The sequence below is a fragment of the Lagopus leucura genome, unplaced genomic scaffold (assembly GCF_019238085.1).
Source record: "Lagopus leucura isolate 7727_CA_CO unplaced genomic scaffold, USGS_WTPT01 Super-Scaffold_100004, whole genome shotgun sequence".
Classification (NCBI taxonomy): domain Eukaryota; kingdom Metazoa; phylum Chordata; class Aves; order Galliformes; family Phasianidae; genus Lagopus; species Lagopus leucura.
The window spans coordinates 33779032-33802032 of record NW_024962264.1 but is presented as its reverse complement, the minus strand read 5'-3'; the positions used below and the strand labels follow the sequence as shown (position 1 = coordinate 33802032).

Sequence of the window (23001 nt, the reverse complement as noted above, 5' to 3'; positions counted from 1 at the left end):
TTATGGTGGAGTTTATCTCAAATTCTACTTATTGCTCTGAAATCAGCAGGGATTTTGGTACTGACACTGTACACTAGCAGCTGAGTACCAGTAAACAGAGGGACAAGACCGCGAGTTGCCTTTTTGTAAAGGTTTAAGAATCCTTCAGGCTGCTTTCTCACCTTCCCAAATGTGATCTCAGAAGCAAAATCTTATTCACGGTAACCACTGAAGAGTATTTAAATCAGCAAAGCCGAGGAGTTATGAACCAAGTTAAATATACCTTCAAGACAAATTTTGTTAGATAGACTTCATGGAGTTCATCTGGAAGAGTCCCAGTGGAGTACAGTCAAAAATGATAACGAAGAAGCAAAGTAATGTTAGAGTAAATAAATTAAAAAACTATTGATGTTTTCCTTTTACAAGCAGAACTTTTTTTCCCTAAAATTGCAGGCAAGTTTACTAACATAATTTCATCAGCAAGTATTTGCCTGCAAAACAACTGGCTTGCACAACATTTAAAATAAAGCACCTCAAAGTCTTTTTCCCCTCACGTGAGATGGATGTGAAAGTCGATGCACTTCTGCTTCATTTATACAGCAAAGAGTTCATCATTTCTTTCTGGAAAATGCAGTTTAACCTTGACTAATTTTTGCTTCAATGAACTGTTGAATCAAAAAGTTAAATTAAAACAGTACATCCATGATACTACAGGAAAACTAAGTCTGATTCTGCAGTAGGTTATATATATGTAACAGTAGAATATTTATGGAAGTAGCATAAACAGAAGTAGCTGAAGATAATCAGGGGACTGGAGCACCTCTCCTACAAAGACAGCCTGAGGGAGCTGGAGAATGGAGAAAAGAAGGCTGTGAGATGACTTTATTGTGGCCTTTCAGTACCTAAAGGGAGCCTACAGACAGGAGTGGAATCAACTCTTTGAAAGGGTAGATAACTGCAGGACAAGGGGAAATGGTTTTAAGTTGAGGGAGGGGAGATTTAGGTTGGATGTCAGGGGGAAGTTTTTTACTATGAGAATGGTGAGGTGCTGGAACAGGCTGCCCAGAGAGGTTGTGGATCCCCATCCCTGGAGGTGTTCAAGGCCAGGTTGGATGGGGCCCTTGTCTAGTATTAAATGTGGAGGTTGGTGGCCCTGCATGTGGCAGGGGGGTTGGAGACTCATGATCCTCAAGGTCCCTTCCAACCCAGGCTATTCTGTGGTTCTGTGATAGCCAGGATACCAATTTCAAGAGGGAAAATTATAGTGATATACAAGTAAATGCCTGACAGCCTTTTTGTTTAGACCACACATAACAAAATGGTTAACATTATACCTTCAATTTTAACTTATAACATTAAGACTTTGTTCAATGGAAAATAAAAATACATACAAACTAAAAAAAAGATATGTATATAGATTTGCAATGCTACTCATGATGCTACTTGCTAACTTGGGGTTAACTGGATTATGCCACACCAAAAAGTAATGAAAAACTGGTAAGGGCAAGATGGATTGGGACCAGAAAGGTTATAAGCTAGTGTAATTCATAACTACAGGGATATATTTTGGACGAAGAGGGAAAAGTTGTGGTCAGTGCATGTAAGAAACAGGCTAAGAAACAGGGTGTCTAACAAGAGAACACCTGTAAAAAAAATCTGACCACAATCAGCAAGACAAGATGTTGTCTTAGAAATGGAAGAGGCTGATGTGTCAGTAAGATTACTTGAATCTTCTCCATGCAGCAGATCTCTTCCAAGATTTCATTTGATCTTCAAGCACCCCACAGTGCACAGACCCAAGTCTAGAAGTTTGTTTGCATCTCTACTAAATTTCTAGAAGCTTATTATGCATGCATATGTTAGCTGTAGATATCTTTAGACTTTCTCAAAAACAATCCTGGCTTACAGGGTAGCATTTCTGCTGCAAATCAGCTTGATTTGCAGGACTGTTCATCTGTATTTCTATGAGTGAGAGAAACCAAGTTTTACTGCTTTGGATTGACAGTGTTTTTGTTGTACTCCCTGTTGCAGCTGGAAAGCTGTGGAGGGATATGTGTTTAAGCTCTCATGACAAACTATTATGCGACTCTGGAGGAGAGTAGCCTACTACATTTGTAATTTATTCCTGCAGATGTTCCTATTACAGAATTACAATGCAGTCAGTGAATCTAAATTAAGCATTTTCACCATTAGTTCTGATGTACAGCTTCATCTACACATACATGATATCAAATACCTTAAACATTAATTTATTCCAGATTTAATTTTTGATATTGCTACTTATATTTATATATTTATGCCTGCATTTAAAATTTTTAAGCAGACATTCACAACTCTACAAAAATGAAGGCTTGGAGAGGTAGTTTTGATCACTGCAGCTGCTTGCAAACAAGTCAGAAAGGGGAAAACTTCCACTCTTGGCAAGACAGAGGGGAGAAACAAACAAGCAAAAAAAGACCAGAAATCCCATAACAATCCCCTGCAAGCAGCAGTATTCACAAACTGGTAAAGACATTATCACTTCCTAACAACAGAACTAGAGATAGCCAATCAGACCAGAATTTATCACGGCATTGGAGAACATCTACATATGTTTTCAACAGGTCTTCATGTATTAGTAATTTCAAGAACTAGAGTCACTTGTAATAGATTATTAACTGAATAGTAATAGCATATATTCCTTCTTGCCTCAAGTCACCAAAGGCACTTCTAAAATAACTTCAAACTGTTAACTCCACTGGAGCTTCAACAGAGTAAAATAATGATGCCCAGAACTTCCAGCAAGATCTCCAAAAGCCAGTTTTAAAGCATCCAAAGCAGGACTTCTGGTATAGACAGAATAAATAAATAAAATTAAAAATTAGATGTCTCTGAAGGGCCATAAGCAGTTTAAGCCTGCTTTGTTTGTGGATTAAATCTGTTTGTCAAAGACATAAGCTTTAAAACACTGCTATTAAACAGAATCTACAAGAACACCCCACTTAAGATATTAAATGAAAACGTGCCTTGCAAAACCTTAAAACAAGCCTGATGCAACGAGCTAAGAACAACGCAGAGAATTCTCTCTCCTTCTCCATTTGTTTCAGGAAAGCCTTCTCCTGTTCTCACTGGGCAAATGTAACACAATCCACTTGGGTGGCTGCTCTTGATGCCCTGCTTTCATCCTGAGCTCCCACTACACTCCACCACTTCCTTTCTGAAGAACATCAAAGGGCATCTTGCACCCTTCCTAGCTCTTTGTCCTGTTCCTTTAGATGCTGCTGGTTTCCAGAATTGCTCTCTAATACATTTCTGAATTTTCTTGGTTATATGTGTGTGTATGTGAATATATAAAAAGGGTAGACTCAGTTAACACTCAGTCTACCCTTTTTATATATTCACACACACATACATACATAAAATAGAGCTTTTAGGTCTCCTCCTTTCACCTACTTGGTCCTTTGTTTTCCAGACAATAATAATCTAGTTCCTTATCTCAAAGCTCTTTTCATTTTCCTCCCACATCGTAGGTATCCCCTCCTCCCTACTGTTTACACAGCTTCTACCATTTTGCAAGCAGCATAACAGATGACTTTTATATATTTGTTAAAAATTTAATCAGTATACAGAAAGGTCAAACATTTCTCGTCCCTACTGGCATGGCAATCATGAAATGTGAAAAGAGAGGCTGCCTCCTGTTACTCCTTGGACCAAGCCAATACTCAATATTTTCTAATTGCTGTCTTTTAAATCTCAATTTTTTCCTCCTCATACCTCATAATTTGATTTTTCCTTCATGTTCATGAGTTGCTATTTCTATCATAGTAAGAAACAAATCCAAACAAAATTGTGGACATTTTTCTTCATGGCTTTGCCAGACACTCTCAGCTCAGTGATTTTTTAAAGCTAAGCCAAGTGCTTATATTCATACTTCATGGAACTAAGCCTTGGACAGCTGAATTCTGGACAAGGTTTATATGTACTTAAGAGCATCTTTCAGCTGACCATCTCTGCTTTGCTCACGTCAGCATTCATCCACTTTCTGCTCTGACAGCTCCCTTTCATTTTATAGAATCATAGAATCACAAGGTTGGAAATAACCTGTTAAATCATCTAGTCTAACAGTCTTCTCATTACCATTGCTACCACAAACTAAACCATATCTTGTAGCTCCTCATCCAGACACCTCTTGAACACTGCCAGGGACGGCGACTCCACCACCTCTCTGGGCAGCCATTTCAGCATCTGACCACTCTCTGAGAGAAAAAGTTCTTCCTTATGTCCAATCTAAATCTTCTCTGGTACAATTTGTGGCCGTTTCCCCAGGTCCTGTTTGTTGCCTGGGAGAAGAGGAAACCCCTCCTCACCACAACCTCCCTTCAGGAAGTTGTAGAGTGCAGCTACAACTGAAGAAGCCTCCTCTTCTCCAGACTGAACAATCCCAGCTCCCTCAACTGTTCCTCATAAGACTTGTGCTCCAGACCCCTCACCAGTTTCGTTGCCCTTCTCTGGACACGCTCCAGGGCCTCAATGTCTTTTTTGTAGTGAGGGGCCCAAAACTGCACACAATACTCCAGGTGCAGCTTCACCAGTGCTGAGTATGGGGGGATGATCACCTCCCTGCTCCTGCTGTCCACACTATTTCTAATGCAGGCCAGGATGCCATTGGCCCTCTTGGCCACCTGGGCACACTGTTGGCTCATGTTCAGCTGAGCATCAACCAACACCCCCAGGTCCCTTTGCTCTTCACAGTCATCCAGCCACTTATCCCCAAGCCTATAGTGCTGCATGGGGTTGTTGTGGCCAAAGTGCAGGACCCCACACTTGGTCTTTTTGAACCTCATCCCATTCACCTTAGCCCAGCAATCCAACATTTGGGGCATGCTTCCCTTTAAAACCCCTATCCCCATTATTACCCTCTCAAAACAGATTTCTAATGGGTATTCTACCAGAGCAATACAGCTTCAGCAAGAGACAGTTATATTATTAGCTATGTAATTTCAACTTAAGTTTTTCCTTTTTGACTGAAGACAAGCAACTTGCAGGTTTACTTTCTACCTACAAACTTTATTATACAAACTTGTCTTGCAAAATCTCAATAAATATCCAGGCAGCACTCCCCAAAACACTAACCATAATCCAATGCCTTACATTATCATCTTCAGGGCTGTTTTTATTTGTTCACTTCTTTGTTGCTATTGGTTTGAGAGTTTTAAGAGTTGTTTTTGTGGGGGGTTTTTTGTCTCTCTTTTTTTTTTTTTTTTTTTTCCATTTTCTTTCAGGGTTGTAGACTGATGCGTTGGTTGCTTGGTTTTTGTTGATGTGCTTGTTTCGGTTTCTTTTTGAGAATTTGGCCTGAGATGCTGCAAACATACAGTGCCAAACTAAGGCATGCCATCTTCTCTGTTACCATTTGTAATGTTTGCCTAGGAATAATCAAAGCCTACTTGGAAAAAAAAAAAAAAAAGAAAAAAAAAAGAAAGGTTCATGTCTAACAAGAACTGATTCCAGCTTTTACCACACAGTTACAAATCTGATTGCAACATGATCAGGAAACTTGGACATAAACCATGAGAAGTTTGGCCGCTAAGTTAAGATAGGAACCTAGAAACAGGAATTTTACCCTCAGGTTGTGTTTCCAGATCAGCTTGACCAAGGAAATCCCAAACAAGCACACTTGGATGCTTCTTTAATACAAGCAATGCTATAATTGGATGATGCTGCTATGAACAGATTTTTCTCATTTTGATATTTAGTACAAATAGAACCTTAAAGTCAAAGCACTAATTGTGGTATTTTCTCTCTTTAGTAGAGTATGTGTTAAGATATAGATTACATAAATTATGGCTAATATATTCAAGTGCAAACTCTACTGTCAGAAGTCTATAGCACTTCTGAAAGGGGGTAAACACCAAACTGCAATATATTAAACCATTTCTCAAAGTAGTTCCAATACCAGTGTCATACAACAGTAACTAATAAACAGCAATCACCACTTAAAATAGTATCTGAGAAAAACCTAAGTGAACTCAGAAGGAATAATGAAATGCAGTGTTTGATTTTACTGAGCTGTCTCAGTCACCCTAGATATCCCTCTAAAAATGAGATCATTGCTTAATTGCTACTTAAGTCTTCCTTCCCAAAACACAGCTAAATAAATCCTGTCCATCAGTTTTTTTATGACTTCCCTTAGTTGAACTATTACTTCTAAACTAAGCCACTCTCACAGGCACTGTTTCAGTGAGGAAAATGTTTCCAGTGTGCATCTTTGCAGAATTAGGTACTTGTATTACATGGTCTTCCACAAAAGGAGTATTTATCTCAATCTGACTGCAAAGCAACAGGTGACTCGCTTCAAAAAGAAACTATTAAGAGCAGATGCACATACAAACATTGTTCTCACTTCCCTTCCCACAAGCCATACTCCTAAGATACCAGCTGTTGGCTGCCTCTTCCAGGTTCTGCATCCTGCCCTGTTACCCTAAGCACTGCCTCTACTAGCATTCCAGCCTGTGTTGCTTGCCCCACAAGGGCCAAGTACCTCAGAGTCAGTTTCTCCATCTATCCTTTTCAGGGACAAGACTCCGCAGCCCAAATAACCTCATCTCAACATTAGATAAGACTCCTCAGATTCCTTTATTAAGATCACCTGATAAATGACTGCTTATCTCCATCAAATAACTAAATTAATCTTCATTTACTTTCTACTCTCTGCAGGAGATGAGGAGAATACAAAACAAGGCAAACAAACACGAATGAGAAAACCCAGGGGTCAAGATGAAAACAGGAAGAGTGCTTACCCATTGGTTTTGTGGGTCAGTTACTTTATTGCCAATAGATTTAGGTAATGAGTTGCAGCATGTGGTCAGCACACAGCAGTTGATCCCTATCACTCCCCTCTCTCTTTCCCTGCTATGCTGCGTCTCCTCCACAAGAGCAGTCATTCAGAAAAGTAACAGCCAAGGCTTTCCAAGGGCTACAGAGACCACCTCCTTCTGACTCTGGTGTTCCCTTCTCTGCTCCTTATTCATTGTTTTCTCCTCCTCTCTCCTCTGGTGTTTTCCACTCTTTCTTAAATGTGCCTGAGGCATTGCCAAGTCCTGCTGAGGGGTTCAGCCGTGCCAGCTGGCTGTGCCATTGGAACCAGCCATATTCAGCATAACAGTTCTGGCCTCTCCTCTCAAAGCAGCCCAGCAGCCCCCTCCAGCACCTTGACACAAACTCAAAACAGCTGTCTACTAGTAACTGAACTGCAAACAGAGCGGACCAGACACCCTAAACAAAGAGGTCAAACTGTGGCTCTCCTGTATCCATTTACATACCAGCACCTCATAAAACAGACCATATGTCCTCATCAGTAAGTACTGCGCTAAGCTGCATCAGTTCATTGTCCCACACAAATGTGTGCCCTCAAGCACCGTGCCACGTGCTCAGATCTTCTACCATGAGGCTCTAAATGGACATCTCATTGTCTGCACCTAGATGATCCCTGTGCTCAGTACCACTAATATATCATGACAAGCTGTTTGTATTGCAAGGAGCTGTAAGTGCTCTCTGTTCAACTGCTCATTATATTCAGATTTTTTTGGTGCCTACAAACCATTATGCTAGTCTGTAACAGAATCCATGTCTGCAGTAAAAGTATAGCTCCTTCAAAACACAGCCCGGTATATATTGCTACAGCTGAGAAATACAGCCACAAATGAATCCATCTGATGTTCTTTGAAACTCTTCCCCAGAAATAACATTAAAATTCTCCTAGGAAGCAATTTTATGCAATATCTGCCCTCCCCCAAACCTCACCCTCAACCCCAAAAATTTCTGTAACAGCTGCACAACTGCAATCATTCCCTTCTACTCACTGTTCTTCATGTTTACACCCTCTGAATTCAGACAACATACATCTGATGGTTTTTTTTCTAGTCCATTCATATTTCCAGACTTCATTCTCTTGAATGCATCCTTTCAGATTCATGGCTTCACTTCTGTACCAGTTGCTGGCATAATCTCATGGTAACTTTAAAGGCATAACTCAATACAGCTGAGAATAAAAAAAAAAAAAAAAAAAAAAAATACTTTGAGCAGTCAAACTAAGTTTCTTCAAGCTGTTTCACAATGTAACTGATCTGAAGTTAACAGAAAGGATCTTTTCAGAAGCATTTTTTCTTGAAGAACAAATCCACTGATAAATACTCTCAGTTCAGGGAAGTCAGTTATCTTCTCTGTTGACCAGTAAATCTCTATCCAGAACGTCTTCTGATGAAATTCATTATGCAATTCTAGTAACACCAAAAGGAAAAAGCAAGCAAGCCAGGAGGAGAGCACGGCTGTTCTTAACACATTGAGAAGACTGTTGATTCAAAAGGCACTAATAATATAGTTTACAAAGATGTACCATAACTATCTTTGTTTTATTTATACTTAACTATAAGCATAAATTATGTTGAAATATCACTTCTCTTTTACTATATTGTTTATTTCTTTTCTTTTAACTTTTCTGTTAAAAAAATGCCTTTTAAATCACATTTCTCAGGATTACAGTAGCAGCTGGTACTTCTAACATGACTGGAAATTAATCACTAGAAATGCACATATAAAGTTATACAAGTCTTTAAACAAAAATAGACTCCAAATTCATAGTAGATGCTCCAAGAAATGTCAAAATGCAATTTTAATGAAAAAAGTTAATACAGTCACTTGTGGACATAACTTTTATGAGACAACAAGCAGGTAAGACAAAAACACATACAACGTTTGGAAGCTTTTTTAAAAAGCTATCACCTTTGCTGAAGTATGTTACTAAAATTAGCAGTACAAAAAAGCTTAAAATAAAGTGCTTTTTACAGATCTGTCAAGCCATATGGTTACATCAGCCGGATAAACTGTGTCATCTGAGGAAAGCTGTCATAATTGACCTTTCTGAGGCCCTTTTCTTCAGGGCAGGGAACTTAACTACAGACCTGTTTCCAGAAAGACAAACTAAGACAGAAAAGCAAAGGCAATCACAGCTGCAATCGCAGGCAAAAACTGCTGCAGCTGTTTGCCAGCATTATTCAAAGGTAATGCAAAAGGGCACCTTTGTATGACTAAAACAGTAACTGACTTCACTCATTCTGTTTTAGCCAGACATAGCTCTCTGAAATCAGCGTTTTATCTAATACATAAACTAGATTGACTAAGAGTGCTCTTAATTCCTGGCTGCCAGGTCAAGCTGGGAATCTTCCTCTATAAGTATAATAAATTATGTCATATACAGTAAAAATAATAATAAATAGAAAATTAAATAATGAGTACATCATAAACCAGCATCAGAATAAATTATCCAAGTATTTGTAAATATTAGGTAAGTATCAGTTTAGTTCCAATTTATTCATGAATAATTTAAATCTTATTTGACAACAAAACATAAGCAGCAATATCGAAGAAACTTAAAGGTCACCATCAAGGGAACACCAAGGTCTATTATAGAAAGTGAAAGATAACAAAAAAAGCACCCATATCTCACAGGCTATTAAAGGATCCAGCCTAATCTCATCTGGAGCTGCAAATTATATATTTCAAAGCATCATTTATGGGATCAGATCACAGTATACCATACTAGATCACACTCTTTCTCCATTCCCATGTTCACAAGAAACCTTTGATTTTCCAGTCTCTCAGCTTTGACCCAGTGATAGCAAGCTTGGTGGGGTTTTTTTGTTTTTGCTTTTTGTTGTTCTTGTTTTGGTTTGTTTGTTTTGGGGGGGAGGGTTGTTGTTGCTTTTCCTTTGTTTTTGTTTAATAATTTATATGGATTTCAATTCTGTAATACCAGCCCTGTTCTTCCACAGTGATTAGCACACTTAGAAGATGGACACAGTTCGTGCAAATCTTCAGCTAAGCATCTAGTCAAAAGACAATAATACTCAACTGAAAGTCTTATCTAGAGTCCAACAAGTTCTGGGACTGGCCCTTATGTACCTCCAGGAAGTGGCAACAATTCCAACCCATAAGCTATTTGTCAAAGCATGACTAAGAGTAAACACTGAGTTTATCTACAGATCACTCTTCTGTAGACCCTTGATTTGTACGGCACTTTAAAGTTCCACATTTTTCAGCAGGAATAATGCATTTTACAGGGCAGTACACTGGCATTTAATTTTGTACCCACTAAATAACCTGTAAAAACAGCACATTAGTTATGCATGCATTGTTAATTTCTAATATGTTTCCTGTTAATAACATTCACACACAAATGCATCTAAATCTCATCACAACCAAATTATTGCTGATTCTCTCTCTCTCTCTGTCTCTGTCTGTCTCTCTCTGTCTCTGCAAACCGAATTTCATCTCAGTCTACATTTTCTCTGAACTCAGATCTGAAGTCTCTCGGTCCTCAGAGCTACACAGACAGTAGATCATGCAGGCAATGTTAGACCCATGTGAGCTTCCCAAGCTGTCCAAAGGAAGTGTGCACACTCTCCATAGTGCTTCTCTTCTGGCATTCACCTGAATATAGTCCAGCAGTGTGCCAACATCTGGACAGAATAAACTGGCAAGCAATTGGTTTTTGTTCTACTTAAAGCAAAGAGCAAGGCAAGCCCTAAATTAGCTTAGAAAGAAAAATATTTTCCTTGAAATCACACAGTAACATTTTTCCAAAGTTTTATTCTCCATCCTTATAAAATATATTACATTTTCTGAACTACTATTCCAACATTACTATAATCAAAATATTTTCCCCCTTTCATTTTCAGCATTCAAATTAGAAAACTATTTTAAATGGCTTGTTCAATGTTTCATAAAGAGAATATTTTATTCCATTCTCAAAGCCTTTGTGATGCTACTGTACGCTTGCAGAATGCACAGGAAGCTCAGAGCTGAATAAAGTGAGGTGCCTTTTCAAATTTCTTTTTGAAGACGGTTGATCACAGAACTTCACTTCAATGTTGCCATCACTGAATGCCTCTCTCCTAGCCTCATCCGAGTCAGTGGGAACTCTCTGAGAATCACTTGCCTTTTGCCGTCTCATAGTAATCCCTGAGTTCCCAACTTGCCTTGTTGGTGATGCATTTTCTTTGACAATGCAGAAGCAAATGGCAGATAGAAAATTTTTCTTGAAGTTCTCGTTCATGAAAGCATACACAATAGGGTTGCAAATAGAATTGAAGAATCCCACGATTTGAACGATTGCAAAGATCATTTTGATTGTCACATCGTCATACTGCTGTTCAAAGTTACCTGAAAGGAAAAACAAAACATGCTAAAAGCACAGAACAGCACCTACTACTTAACCCGTATACATGCGGTCCAGCATCAGAAACTTTTGTTTAATGTCAATAAAAGACCTCGGTAGAACTTATTAATATTACTAATAGGAATTAATCAGCAAGCAAATATCACAGTCTATCTTACCCAACCCATGCATATGCAGTGTATAGAAGTAGTGAAAGACAGACTAGTCCAGAAGAGGAAAACTATCAGCCAAAAAACTCATTTGATAGCCAAGAAACAGAAAGCTTCCTGTTCCTTAAATACATGCCATATTTATTTTTCAGCTGGCTCTGCCATTCACATCCATATCCAAGTAAGTACTACAACATAACACAAATCCCTGTCTTGTCACTAGACCAGAAATGGATTCTTCACTTTATGGAGATCATCTTATGGAGTTAAAATACATCATCTTGATACATCTCATACTTCTTAAATTATTAAATCATACAGGACTCTGAATTCCTTGATTTCAAATACTACTATCAAACTATGGAATAACAAGTACAAAGGCATATGGCAAGTAAAGCCCTTTCAGCAGCTGAAATAATCCACAAGATTATTTCAGAGAACCTAGTTCACCAAGCATTATGGGTGACCTTATCATGAGACAATCCAGACCATTTTAATAGTTACATCTTTGCATCTTTTATTCTGCCCAAATACAAATATTTTTTCTTTTGGCCAACTGGTTATAGACTGCTGAGTTATCTGCTATCATCTTACCTGCAACACAAGGCAAATAAATGCCTGCTGCATTTGGAAAGTAGAGTACAACAGTTACTGCTCCTACAAATAGCCAACTGCATAGCTCCACATGTTGTCACAGTACTCATGTAGAAGATGGGAGACGAACAATGCAAGACCCAAGTGAATTTAGGCAAACAGCAAAAAGCAAAAGACAAGATGGTGCTTCAAAAACAGCATCTAACCCAGAGCACTGGGAAAGTTCAAATGGATTAGCAGATAAAATGGGGATATTAATCCCTGTTGTCCAAGTATTTATACTTTCAAAATACCTACTTACATCACTAAAACCAGAACAAGTGCAAGGATAAATATTTCACATTGGTTTCACTCAAACCAGTATGAGAATGTACGTTGATGCAAGTAGAAGTCCTTATTCAAAATTACTTGTTCAAGAGATTTTTCTACTTGGAAATAACTTTCACCTTGAGGTGAATGAGAATAGTATAACAGACAAAATAATCCACAGTGATTCGTTCACCACCCCAGTATTCAAGTCTGCCATTTCTGGAATCTTGTTATACCTCATAAACCTCCTTTTCAAAGCTGGATTATCTGCAGCACAAATTCAGAAGAAAAAAAAAATAGCAATCTTCTCTCTAAGAACTTACACATTCTAAAAGAGCTGTAGAGATTTCAAGTTCCCTTTCACTCTTTCAGCAGAGTAGAGAGTGTCTTGGTAGAGACATTTTTCTTTTTTTAATTCATAAAGTAGGAAAGACCAGATGTAGCTGACACACAAGTGTATCTAAGATACAAGACAACACTACATAAAATAATACTTCTAATGTATTTAAATTTTCTGTGAGCACTGCAGAACTGTGTACAATCCAGATTCTGGAGTAATCCATCTGTTGTTGATTATGCAACTCTTACAAGACAGTGACCCAGGATTTAGAAGCAGAACGTTAACCTTTGCTAGCAGGAGTATATTATAGCTGAGCAGCACTAGCCTTTCATCATCTCTAGTTTCATTATAAAAAAAAAAAAACACAACCAACCTAGGAAAGGCTTTATTTTATGACACATTGCAAATACTCACTGTATTCCATCATCATGTGAATAATGTGGAAAGGGGCCCAACAGACTGCAAAGAGAAACACCACTGTCACCATCATAACAATTGCTCGCTTCTTCTTCCTGAAATTGCATCAAGACATTTCATACTGAATCACTATGAATTGATTTGTAGTTTATATATGTCTCATTAAGTTAGATTTGCCAAGATGTTCTGATGGTTGCAGATGCAAATAAAACCCTGGAAAAATTATCAGAAGTACATAATTCCTTTTGAAACAAGAACTGCAGCAGCATATAAATGTAGTAAATAAATAACACCTTTTATTTCTCTGTCAGGAAAGCAAGGCATCTTGTGGCCGCAGCACCCAATTATAAGGGGGGGAAAAAAAAATTAGTTGACAGAGTTGGCAGAGCAACGTTCAGACTTCACTGGTAGGTTAAATGCTGGAATGAGAGCATGAAATGCACTTCCTCAAAACTCAAGGTATTCATTAAATTCTCATTGTTCTCAAAATCACATTTTATTCATATAACTAGATTTATAGATTGCAAGATAGATCTCTCACTTAAACTGAAAAGTTAACACTTGACTGGTAGCAGTTACAGGATCTTCACTATGGGAAACGCTTGCTAAGCTAGGGAGTAGCCCAAAGTTCATCTCAACATAACTCATGTAAGATTGCACCCTCTTCCAGTTTTGACTGATAATGGCTCACTTCCTTAGGTACTTTTTTATATAAATGTCTAATGAATCATTTAGTTCCAAGCTGCTTGCCAGTCTTCTCCTTTCTTAAGGTGATAAACTCCTCAATGAGCAGACCTATTAGAGGTTTCTATCACATCATCAGCTTGAATCAGCTTGATCTGTCAATTAAGGGCAAAGATGTGAAGTAATATAAAAAGGTAACCCACATACACTATTAAATAATGAAGTTGTTATAAATGTAAACCAATTTACCTTTCTCTTCAATTGATAATTATTGGGTTTTTATAACTTTTCAGAACTCTGTTCCCCCTTTCCCCTCCCTTTCCCCCAAGTACTGATCTAATTTATAAAGGGATCATAAAGCAGCGTTCATAATTTTAAAATTATATAAAGAATTCTCCACAGACCATATGGAAATAACGTAGAAGTTATTTTCCAATTCGTGGCCTACTTCTTCCAAACACAAGAATTTCAAACACTACATCATGTGTAGTATCAGATTTATTGAGACTTGACACTCACAGTATGGCACTTCTGCATTTTGACGAAAAATGTTTAAGTTGCCTTCTTTTCAGTATCTTGTTTAAGTAACTATCTAGCATTAGAAATCTGGGCTATGCCTGCAGACTTTCCTAAGAAATATTTCTCTGCACTGGTTCTCAAAATACAACAGAAAAAATAGCTTTCTAAAAGTCAAAGTTTCAAGTGCATTTCACTTTACAAACCTCGATATTTTAGACATTTCACTCCCATGAATGGTTTGAAGAACTGAAGCATCTCCCACTCGTTTCTTAATCCAGAGTTCATAACCAATTTTAGTGTACAAGAAAAGCATCAATATCAATGGAAAAAGAAAGAGTATAACAAGTATAAAAGTGGTATATATCTTCTGATAAGTTGGACTGGCCCATTCTTCCAAGCAACAGATGTGCACTTTTTCATACAGGAAGTCATATTTAACCTGTAATAAGTGTAAAGGAGATGAGTCACTACAATAATAATAATCCTAAACATAAAAACAAAGCACATTCATATTATTGCATTGTATATTGAATATATAATATTCAAATATTCCTTGCTCTTATTACAGCAACTGGAATTCATCAGAGAATTTTTCTGAAATGAGAAAATTCTTCCAAGCACTTTTTCACACCAAGTGTTGTGTTGAACCAAGTTGGCAAAGAGAGGTCAGGAGATGCTGATTTGCACTCCTCCTCAAAGCTTTTTTGCATCACGATTTTCAAAAGAAATCTTTGCTATGTATTTTTCAAGTAGAGACAAGTATCTAGACACTTCACATATTGTTCCATTTTAAAAAATAACAACAAAATGAATTGGTAAACATTCAGACTCACAAGTAGCAGACTCTGATAAGCCACATTTTTCCCTAAAAAAAAAAAGTACAGTATCATCTTAAACTATGATGGCCAGTGAATTACACTTTCATCTAGACACAATTCTTCAAAATCTTGGAGAAGACTATGCCATACTGAAATACAACCTAAGCCCTACAACTGCTGTGTCTACGTCCCCTAAAAAAAAAAAAAAGTCAGCTACTGGGCAAATCTCAAATGCAAATAATGCTTTTTTATAGAAACAGGGACATGACTAGTCCCTGCTGGCAGTCTTTCTTGCAGCACATGCAAGACTTAATTATTCCTCTTTCTCATGCAGGCACACAGAAAAAAAGCTCCAATTTTTGTTATTTCCCTCTTATGTTTCTCAGGAGCTTAGTCAATTTCATAGTTAGATGTGCAAAAAGATCCAGGAATTACTGAGTTGAAAACATGAATTGCCATTTCACCTAACGTACCTCAAGCCGTTGCACATGCCACATAGGTGACCCAACAATAACAGCCAGCAACCAGACTATGCCTGTAAACAAATACATCTTTTAACAAGAAGCATAAGTTTTAGAATTAATAGTTCTACAGCTTCATCTTTAAAAGTCAGACTATTAAATAGCAGTTTTCAGTATACGATATATAACAGTCAACAATCAGATGTGTAACAGCATGACCTTTCATTACCAGTTCAATTTTTCTCAAAAATGTCTTAATTTATCAGCATCCACATACAAACAAAAATTAATTTGTAAGAGCAGTGTTATCTGTATTCTCTTAATATTAAAACAGAAGGATTATTTACTCCTATGACAATCCTTTAGCAGCGCTTGCACATTTTGAACCTCTTCTCACAAAAAAAAAAAAAATGGCTGCCAGATGTTTTAGAGTCTCAGTTAAGTAAATATTTAACTTCACATTCTAGATTTATTGCCAGGATTTTGGCAAGTAGTTACTCTATGCATAGGCACTTTCCCTGTCTTATAAACATAAATATCATCTCTATCTCAAAATCACTTGCCTTATCAATGCATTCTGCTCATTGTGCCATCTGCACCAACTACATGCACAGTTACTGGAGACACCTAAGATCTTACCAAGCATCGTGAAAGCCCTTTTATTGGTGTACTGCCATTTCATTTTTAGTGGATGCACAATTCCCTGGTGTCTTTCCACAGCGATGCAGGTCATTGTAAGAATCTCAGTTACAATGGCAGTGGATTGAACAAATGGTACCATCTTGCAAGCGAAGGCACCTATAATAATCAGAAGGTAAAACATGCAACTGTTGCAGATCATGGTAAAATAATAGTTTACTGTAGTCTTGTCACTAAAGTACTATTAAGCAAAACAACTCATCAAGTGCAGTTTTCAATGGTCATAGTGTTGTGTGCTACACCTGTGAAAACAAGCATTCTAAGGACATTTTAATGCCTATTGTTCCCACTCTGCACTGGTGCAGCCTCACCTTGAGCACTATGTGTCCTTTTGGATGTAACGACAGTAGGACATAACCTAGGGATTAACCTAAGGAGGGCTACAAAGATGGGGAAGGATTTGGAGGGCAAGACATTTGAAGAGCGGCTGAGGTTCCTTGGTTTGTTCAGCTCAGACAAGAGGGCAGTGAGACTGAGGGGCAGCCTCATGGCAGTCTACAGCTCCTCAAGAAGGGAACAGAGGGACAGGTGCTGATCTCTGCTCTCTGGTGACAGTGACAGTACCCAAAGGAATGGCATGCAGCTACATCAGGGGAGGGTCAGGTTGGGTGTTAGGAAAAGGTTCTTTGCCAGAGGGTGACTGCACACTGGAGCAGGCTGCCCAGGGCAGTAGTCACAGCCCCAATTCTGCCAGGGTTCAAAAAGCATTTGGGCAATGCTCTCAGATATAACATTTGAACTCTGAGTGGCTTTGACTGGTCCTTGGAGTTAGACTTGTAGAATATCCTGAGTTGGAAGGGACCCACAGAGTTCAACAATTCTACATTCACCTGCTCTACATCAGCTCTCCTATTCTGCTTTATATACACATATATACACATACACACACATACACATATACATATATGAAGCGAAGGCTAGTTTCAAGCTATCTGGAGGAAATCCTAGTGTGCTCAGCAGGAAATGCACTATGTTCTAGGCTGCCTGTTTGTTACTCATAATAGTTTCTGATTTAAGTACTTTGCCAAGGTGCTGGCAAGAGCAAAATAAGCACAAAGAAAGTCCCACATGTATAAAGGTCATTCTTACACAAATTTGACATCTTATCAGTTTCTTACTAGACCCAGAACAATACAGGATGCACTACACATACAATCACCAGACCTAGTCTGTAAAATTCAGAGCCCTTCAACCTGAGTGCATTAAAACTTCCACACTGGGATGATAAGAAGAAAGCTCATGTCACATCTTCACACATGTTAAATGCTAAATATAACCAAATAAGAAGTTACAGCTTACAATCCCTGATTTCTTCTAAAACTCAGCCTGCTGTCATGAGTAAAACAGAGCTAAAAGGATCTTCAGTCAGATCCAAATCCCTTGAATCAAAATGAAGTTTTTCATTTTTGGTTGGTTTCAACAGCTTTCAGTATTTAGTTTTCTTTCCCCCTCAATAACAAAGTTAAGGTAGAAGACACTCATTAAAAAAAAAAAAAAAGGAAACCATACAAGCAGAAAAGCAAAATTTTGAAGGAAAGAAAAATGTTTAAGCTCCTCTTTCACAAGATAAGCCCAAGTTTGCATGTTAGAATTGTGGGGAAAAACAAACAAACAGAAAAAAACACAACAACAAACAATTTATATGCTTTTCCTCATGCTCTGAAAAAAGTCAAATAGCGAAGATCACTTGAACCATACTCCACTGTATCGGCTTTACTGTCATATACCGCCCTTTCACCAAAGTCCCAGAACACCAAAATATTCTTAGGAAGCAAAGAGGCATCAGTGTGTTACTTTATGGTAACAAGGTGAAACAGTGACATTCACTAAAGTTATGGGACATAAAATTTTCAGCTCGTGTCTGTTCATAGAGGAAACAGAAAACTCAAGTTCAATGAGTGGCAACTTCCATATTGAGAGTAGAAAAAGAATTTCACTAAAATCAGATTTTCCTTGCCTTTACTGATACATTCTCATTTTCTTCCCACTGACTAACTGGGAAAGAACACAGGCTATCATTATACCTCCAGTTGAAAGTCCAAGATAAAAAAAAAAAAAAAAAAAAAAAGCAGAATTTTCTGATTTCTTGTCTCTGAAGACAAATTCACAGGAACAGGTGAACTAAACTAATGTAACTAAATCTTAAAAAGTAGTAAAAATATACTTCTCATGGCAGATAAACAGCTGAAATAGAAACACTTGCTCAGCCACATGGGACACATTTCAAGTCCTTGATGGATTCAGTCTTTGCAACCAAAGCAAAACAGCAGCCATATGCACCTCAGTAACAAAAAACAAAAACAAACAAACAAACAACAAAAAAAAAAAAACAAAAAACCCACAGTTTTCCAATGCACAGTAGTTAAAAACTGCTAAAAAAGCCTCTGCATATCAACAGTGAAAATAGAACAGTGTATCAACTCCAAGGCTTCTCATACCATTAAGGCAAGGGTCTCTAAACACCAACTTGCACTAACACTACCATATCATTTTAGGGCTCTTCTGCATGCCTTGAATTGTTGCTTGCTATACAAAAGCTTCCTACCTTCAGAAGCTATTAGATACCCCAGTGTTTCACATATAAAACTTCACCAGATTTAAGTAACAGTAACAAGAAAATCCTTTCTAGTTTGCAGAAGCATTTGAAATTGTTCAACAGAAAGAAAAGGAAAAAAAGCACTTTGAATGTCACAACCAGCATTAGAGTCATAAACTTCAATGGAAATCTGATGTCAGAACTGAGATCCAGCTCCAGTGTCCTTGATTATGTTTGAATTGGATTCAATCCTTTGTTAGATAACCTATTCCGTCAAATTTAATGTCCCCAATGTATTTCCACATAAAGCCTGTTCTTATTTTTCTAAACTTCCGTTATATTATTTACAAATAGATATAAGACATTCCAAATTGCTTGATGATAGATGAAGATTTCATGCAAGTCTTTTAATACATCAAATTATATAGCTTATGTTTTCATGTTATAGACAATAACAGCTTTCGTACGCAAGAAAAATGACGATTATTCACTTTTAAATAAGGTAATTATTTCAGAACAGTGGCAGCTGGATTACAATGGGTGGTAATAAATTAAAAAGAGAAAGACAATCTGGAACCATTATTTCAGGGCACTAGATATCTCAGTGCAACACCAGTTACTCCAGGAATATTCCGAAATAGAGTATCTATATGGAGATAAACTCTTCAGTAGATCTTTCTAAAATACTGTTTTCAAACCCATAAACCCTAAATCAATCTTTTTTTCTTAACAGAAATTTCGCTGCTGTTGAGTTTCAAGTAAATTACTGAAAGGAGTTTGCACAGCTATTGAAGTCCAGGTGTGATTTAATTCGGGGGAGATTTAGCTGCCTAATATCTCAAGCACTGTATGTAGTCTGGAAATAGGCCGTAGGTCTCAGTCAGTTTTTGATAAGCACAGAAGAGAATCAGAGAATCAGGGAGTAATGCTGGTTGAAAACAAACTCAGCAGGTCTCTACTCTGGCCTCCTGACTCACAGCAGAATTAGGAACAAAGCCAAACCAAATTAGATAAAAACCCAGAAGATTCCAATCTTGAAAACTTCCAAGGCTGAAGACAGCACAACCATCTCTGGAAGAATCTCTTCCTCTGTTTGACTGCAGTCACAGGGAAAAATCTTCCTTATATTCAGATTGCCTCCCTTCTTTAAGCCAAAGGCTGTTTTCATGCAATGTTGTAAAGAGCCTGAATGCATCTTCTCAGTAATATATTTGAATGTACAGAGAATGGCAGCCAGGTCACTACAAAACTCTCTTCTTCAGGCTGAAGAAGTCCTACTCCCTCAACTTCTCCACCCACCCAGGAGAGGTGCTCCCCACACTGACATTTAAATGGCCCTCCGCTGAATTCATATCAGAATAGCTTTCTTATATTTGTTACACTATATTCAGAAGTGAACATTCTGAACACATTGACTTGATGGGCCAAGACAGGTGAGGTAGATTTTGCAGCATCTAAGTCTCCTCATAATGCAGATGATGCCTCTTACTCCTTATCCTTCACTGACTAACAGATGTAATCACTGAACAATTGAAGTGCAAAAAAAAGGTGCCTGGAATCCTTGCTTTCCAACTTCAAGAAGAAAGTCTTATCACAAGGGTCCCAAATACGCCCAAGTACAACAGTTTTGGGGACTCTCTGAGATTGTCATTAATTTCACTTGGCACCAAAGGTAACTTTAGTAAGTTTATGAAAAGCTCCATCATTCACCTTATTTCCAAGCTAAGCATCACTGTTATTACTAAATGTTTACCTGAAGCCTTTAAATCATTGAAAACAAAACTCACTAAGATGTCATTATTTGCCTTTCAAATATGTGAAGTACAAAAAAAGTAGATAACGCAGACAGAATATAATGTTACAGCAGAATTCTGGAAATAAAGGCCTACTTGACATAGCAACCTCACATCCTCATCCATCTACACAAACTGCTTTGCTTCCCTGTGTATTTATTCTGTTAACTGACCAAAATTGGCTACTTTCTATCAGGCCTTATACTGATAGATCATCTGGTAAACACAGGAAAAGAGAGCAAAGAAGGAAAAACTTTAAAAGAGAAAATCATCTATTTTCTGCTTGTGTGCATCACATCCTTGAATTAAGGAGATTTCTAGCTATTTTCAGAGGACGAGGAAGGCATTTTCCACTTCTTCCTCTGATCCATATTAGAAGCCTGGCTAGACACTCACTTAAACTGAAGCTAATTAAACTGAAGACACTTAAGCCTGACTCCAAAACCTGTGCAAACATTAGCTACCTGAGGTTATTAACACAAAATAAGCCAAGCTAAGGTTCTATAAAGTCAGAACTCAATAAAAAGATTGGCAATGACTACCTCCTGTACACAGCTAGACCTATTTCAGGTCTTAAAAGCACCAGGAACATTGGTAAATTATATTGGATAACATGATATCTGCTCCTATACATCAAATGTTTTGATATGATTCCAGGCACTGAAACAGTTTTCTGCTATAACTGAGAAGCACAGAAAACTTATCCCTATTTATTAGATTCTCAGAGGTTTCTGCTTTTGTTTCGTTCGTTTTGTTTTAGCTGTGCCTATACTAAATCTTCCAGAGATCTTCTTTTCGGTCTTCTGCAAACCGTCAAGAGGCCTTAGTAATCTGATATGCAGCAGAAATAATCTGATAAATATTTTTCGAGGATTTTTTAAAGGCCATTCAATCATTTATTTTTAAAGAGAAAACTGCTAGGAAAGTATCTCCCTTCCTGCCTCCTCATTTTACAATTAGTTTTCCTGCTATACAGAAAGATGAAACTATTTTTGAATACTTTAAAACATACATATTTAAGATAATATCAGTATCTTTAAATTATCAAAACGCAAAACTTTCTAAAAAAATTCCAGGAAACCTTCCAATAGCTTGTTACTGAAGACAACACTGAAGCATTTAAATGCCAATCATTTCCAATGGAGAAAGAAAATTTCCAGAGGATTACTGGGAATGAAAATAACTAATTGCTTCTTCTTCTCAAGACATTAAGAGGCTCCCTTATGCACTGATGAAAACTGCATGGTTTATTCAACCCATTATGAGCGCTCCCAAACAACAGCATATTCGGAAGTCTGTAAATATGAACTGTATGTCCTTAAACAATTCTTCATGTCTTCATTATCACGATCATTGTTCCGATGAGTTTGCTGTTTCATCCCCCGTTTCAAACATCAATATTTCCTTAATAAAAGAAAGGCAAAATTCTAAAACTATTCTCTGATAAAAGTTAAATTGCTCCTTCCTCTGTTGAAGTGTTATTGACTAAGCCCTTCCACTGAAAGTCTTTATCTCAGCTTGTAAAATAGCTCTCTTCAGCTTGCTTGATGCAAGCATGTCCTGTTTCCTTGTATTTCGTAACCTCACAGCAGAAAACAAGTCTGCTGCAATTATACAGAAAATATCCTTAAAGGTACTTCAGACTAGACTGAACAAAGTACATTTTAAATCAATTCTTGGGCATATAAGTATTTTTTAGCCTTAGTAATTAAACTACTAAGAGAAAGGTAATTGTCTCTCACCTATTACCTAGAGAAGACAACGAACATATATATTGCTCTGACCAAAAATGTACAAGTCTAGCAGATGATAGTAGGTCTGCAGTAAGTCTGACTATTTACGGTCAATTACAGCCACTGAAGAAATTGTATGGTGTGAGCTCATTTAGACCACATGCCTTGAATAGCCATACATGATTTATCAATGAATACCGGAGTCCACAGAATTAAATCTGTGCTGTGATTGGAAAGTGTGAACGCAAACTACAGTAGCTAGACCAAAGAATTCTGTCTGCACACTGTCCACTCTCCTTCCCTACCAAGGCTCGTATTCAGCTTCGCCCACAGTTTGGCAAAGCCTCCCAAACAGGCATTGCAATCTTCAGGCAATTAAAAAAAAAAAGCAGTCTATTTCAAAACAAAGCAATCAATGAATAAAAACAAATACAAACATGCAAGGTTGCATTAAAACTGTGCAGCAAAACATTGCTACAAGAACACCAAACCACCACAGGATACCATTTCACTTGCTATTGTGGTAGAAAGTAATTCAGTTTGGGGTGTTTGGGCAGGGATAGAGATCAAGGATACAGATCTCTACTGAAGAGACAAATGGGACTTGCTAGCAGGGAGCAAATGAGACATGGTAAAGAGTCTCAATTCACACAATATAAGACAGGAATTGTCAAGTACTTCTACCAAGAATACAATAATGACCTCACAAATAATAATAATAATAATAATAATAATAATAATAATAATAATAATAA

General features: G+C 37.6%; 1 protein-coding gene across 2 annotated transcripts in view; it reads right to left on the bottom strand.

Annotated features, from left to right (window-relative positions):
• Nucleotides 1–8614: 8614 nt before the first annotated feature.
• The window catches only part of QRFPR (pyroglutamylated RFamide peptide receptor), a 20987-nt gene continuing 6600 nt past the window's right edge, over nucleotides 8615–23001 (bottom strand). Inside the window, exons 2-6 of one of the 2 annotated variants that reach the window (XM_042872103.1) lie at nucleotides 16125–16283; nucleotides 15498–15559; nucleotides 14410–14645; nucleotides 13001–13098; nucleotides 8615–11178 (exon numbers count right to left, since the gene is read on the bottom strand). In XM_042872103.1, the coding sequence (XP_042728037.1) occupies nucleotides 10781–11178; nucleotides 13001–13098; nucleotides 14410–14645; nucleotides 15498–15559; nucleotides 16125–16283 (953 nt within the window). In that variant the 3' untranslated portion in view covers nucleotides 8615–10780. The remainder of the gene's footprint in view (nucleotides 11179–13000; nucleotides 13099–14409; nucleotides 14646–15497; nucleotides 15560–16124; nucleotides 16284–23001) is intronic. The other variant, XM_042872104.1, reaches the window with a different exon arrangement.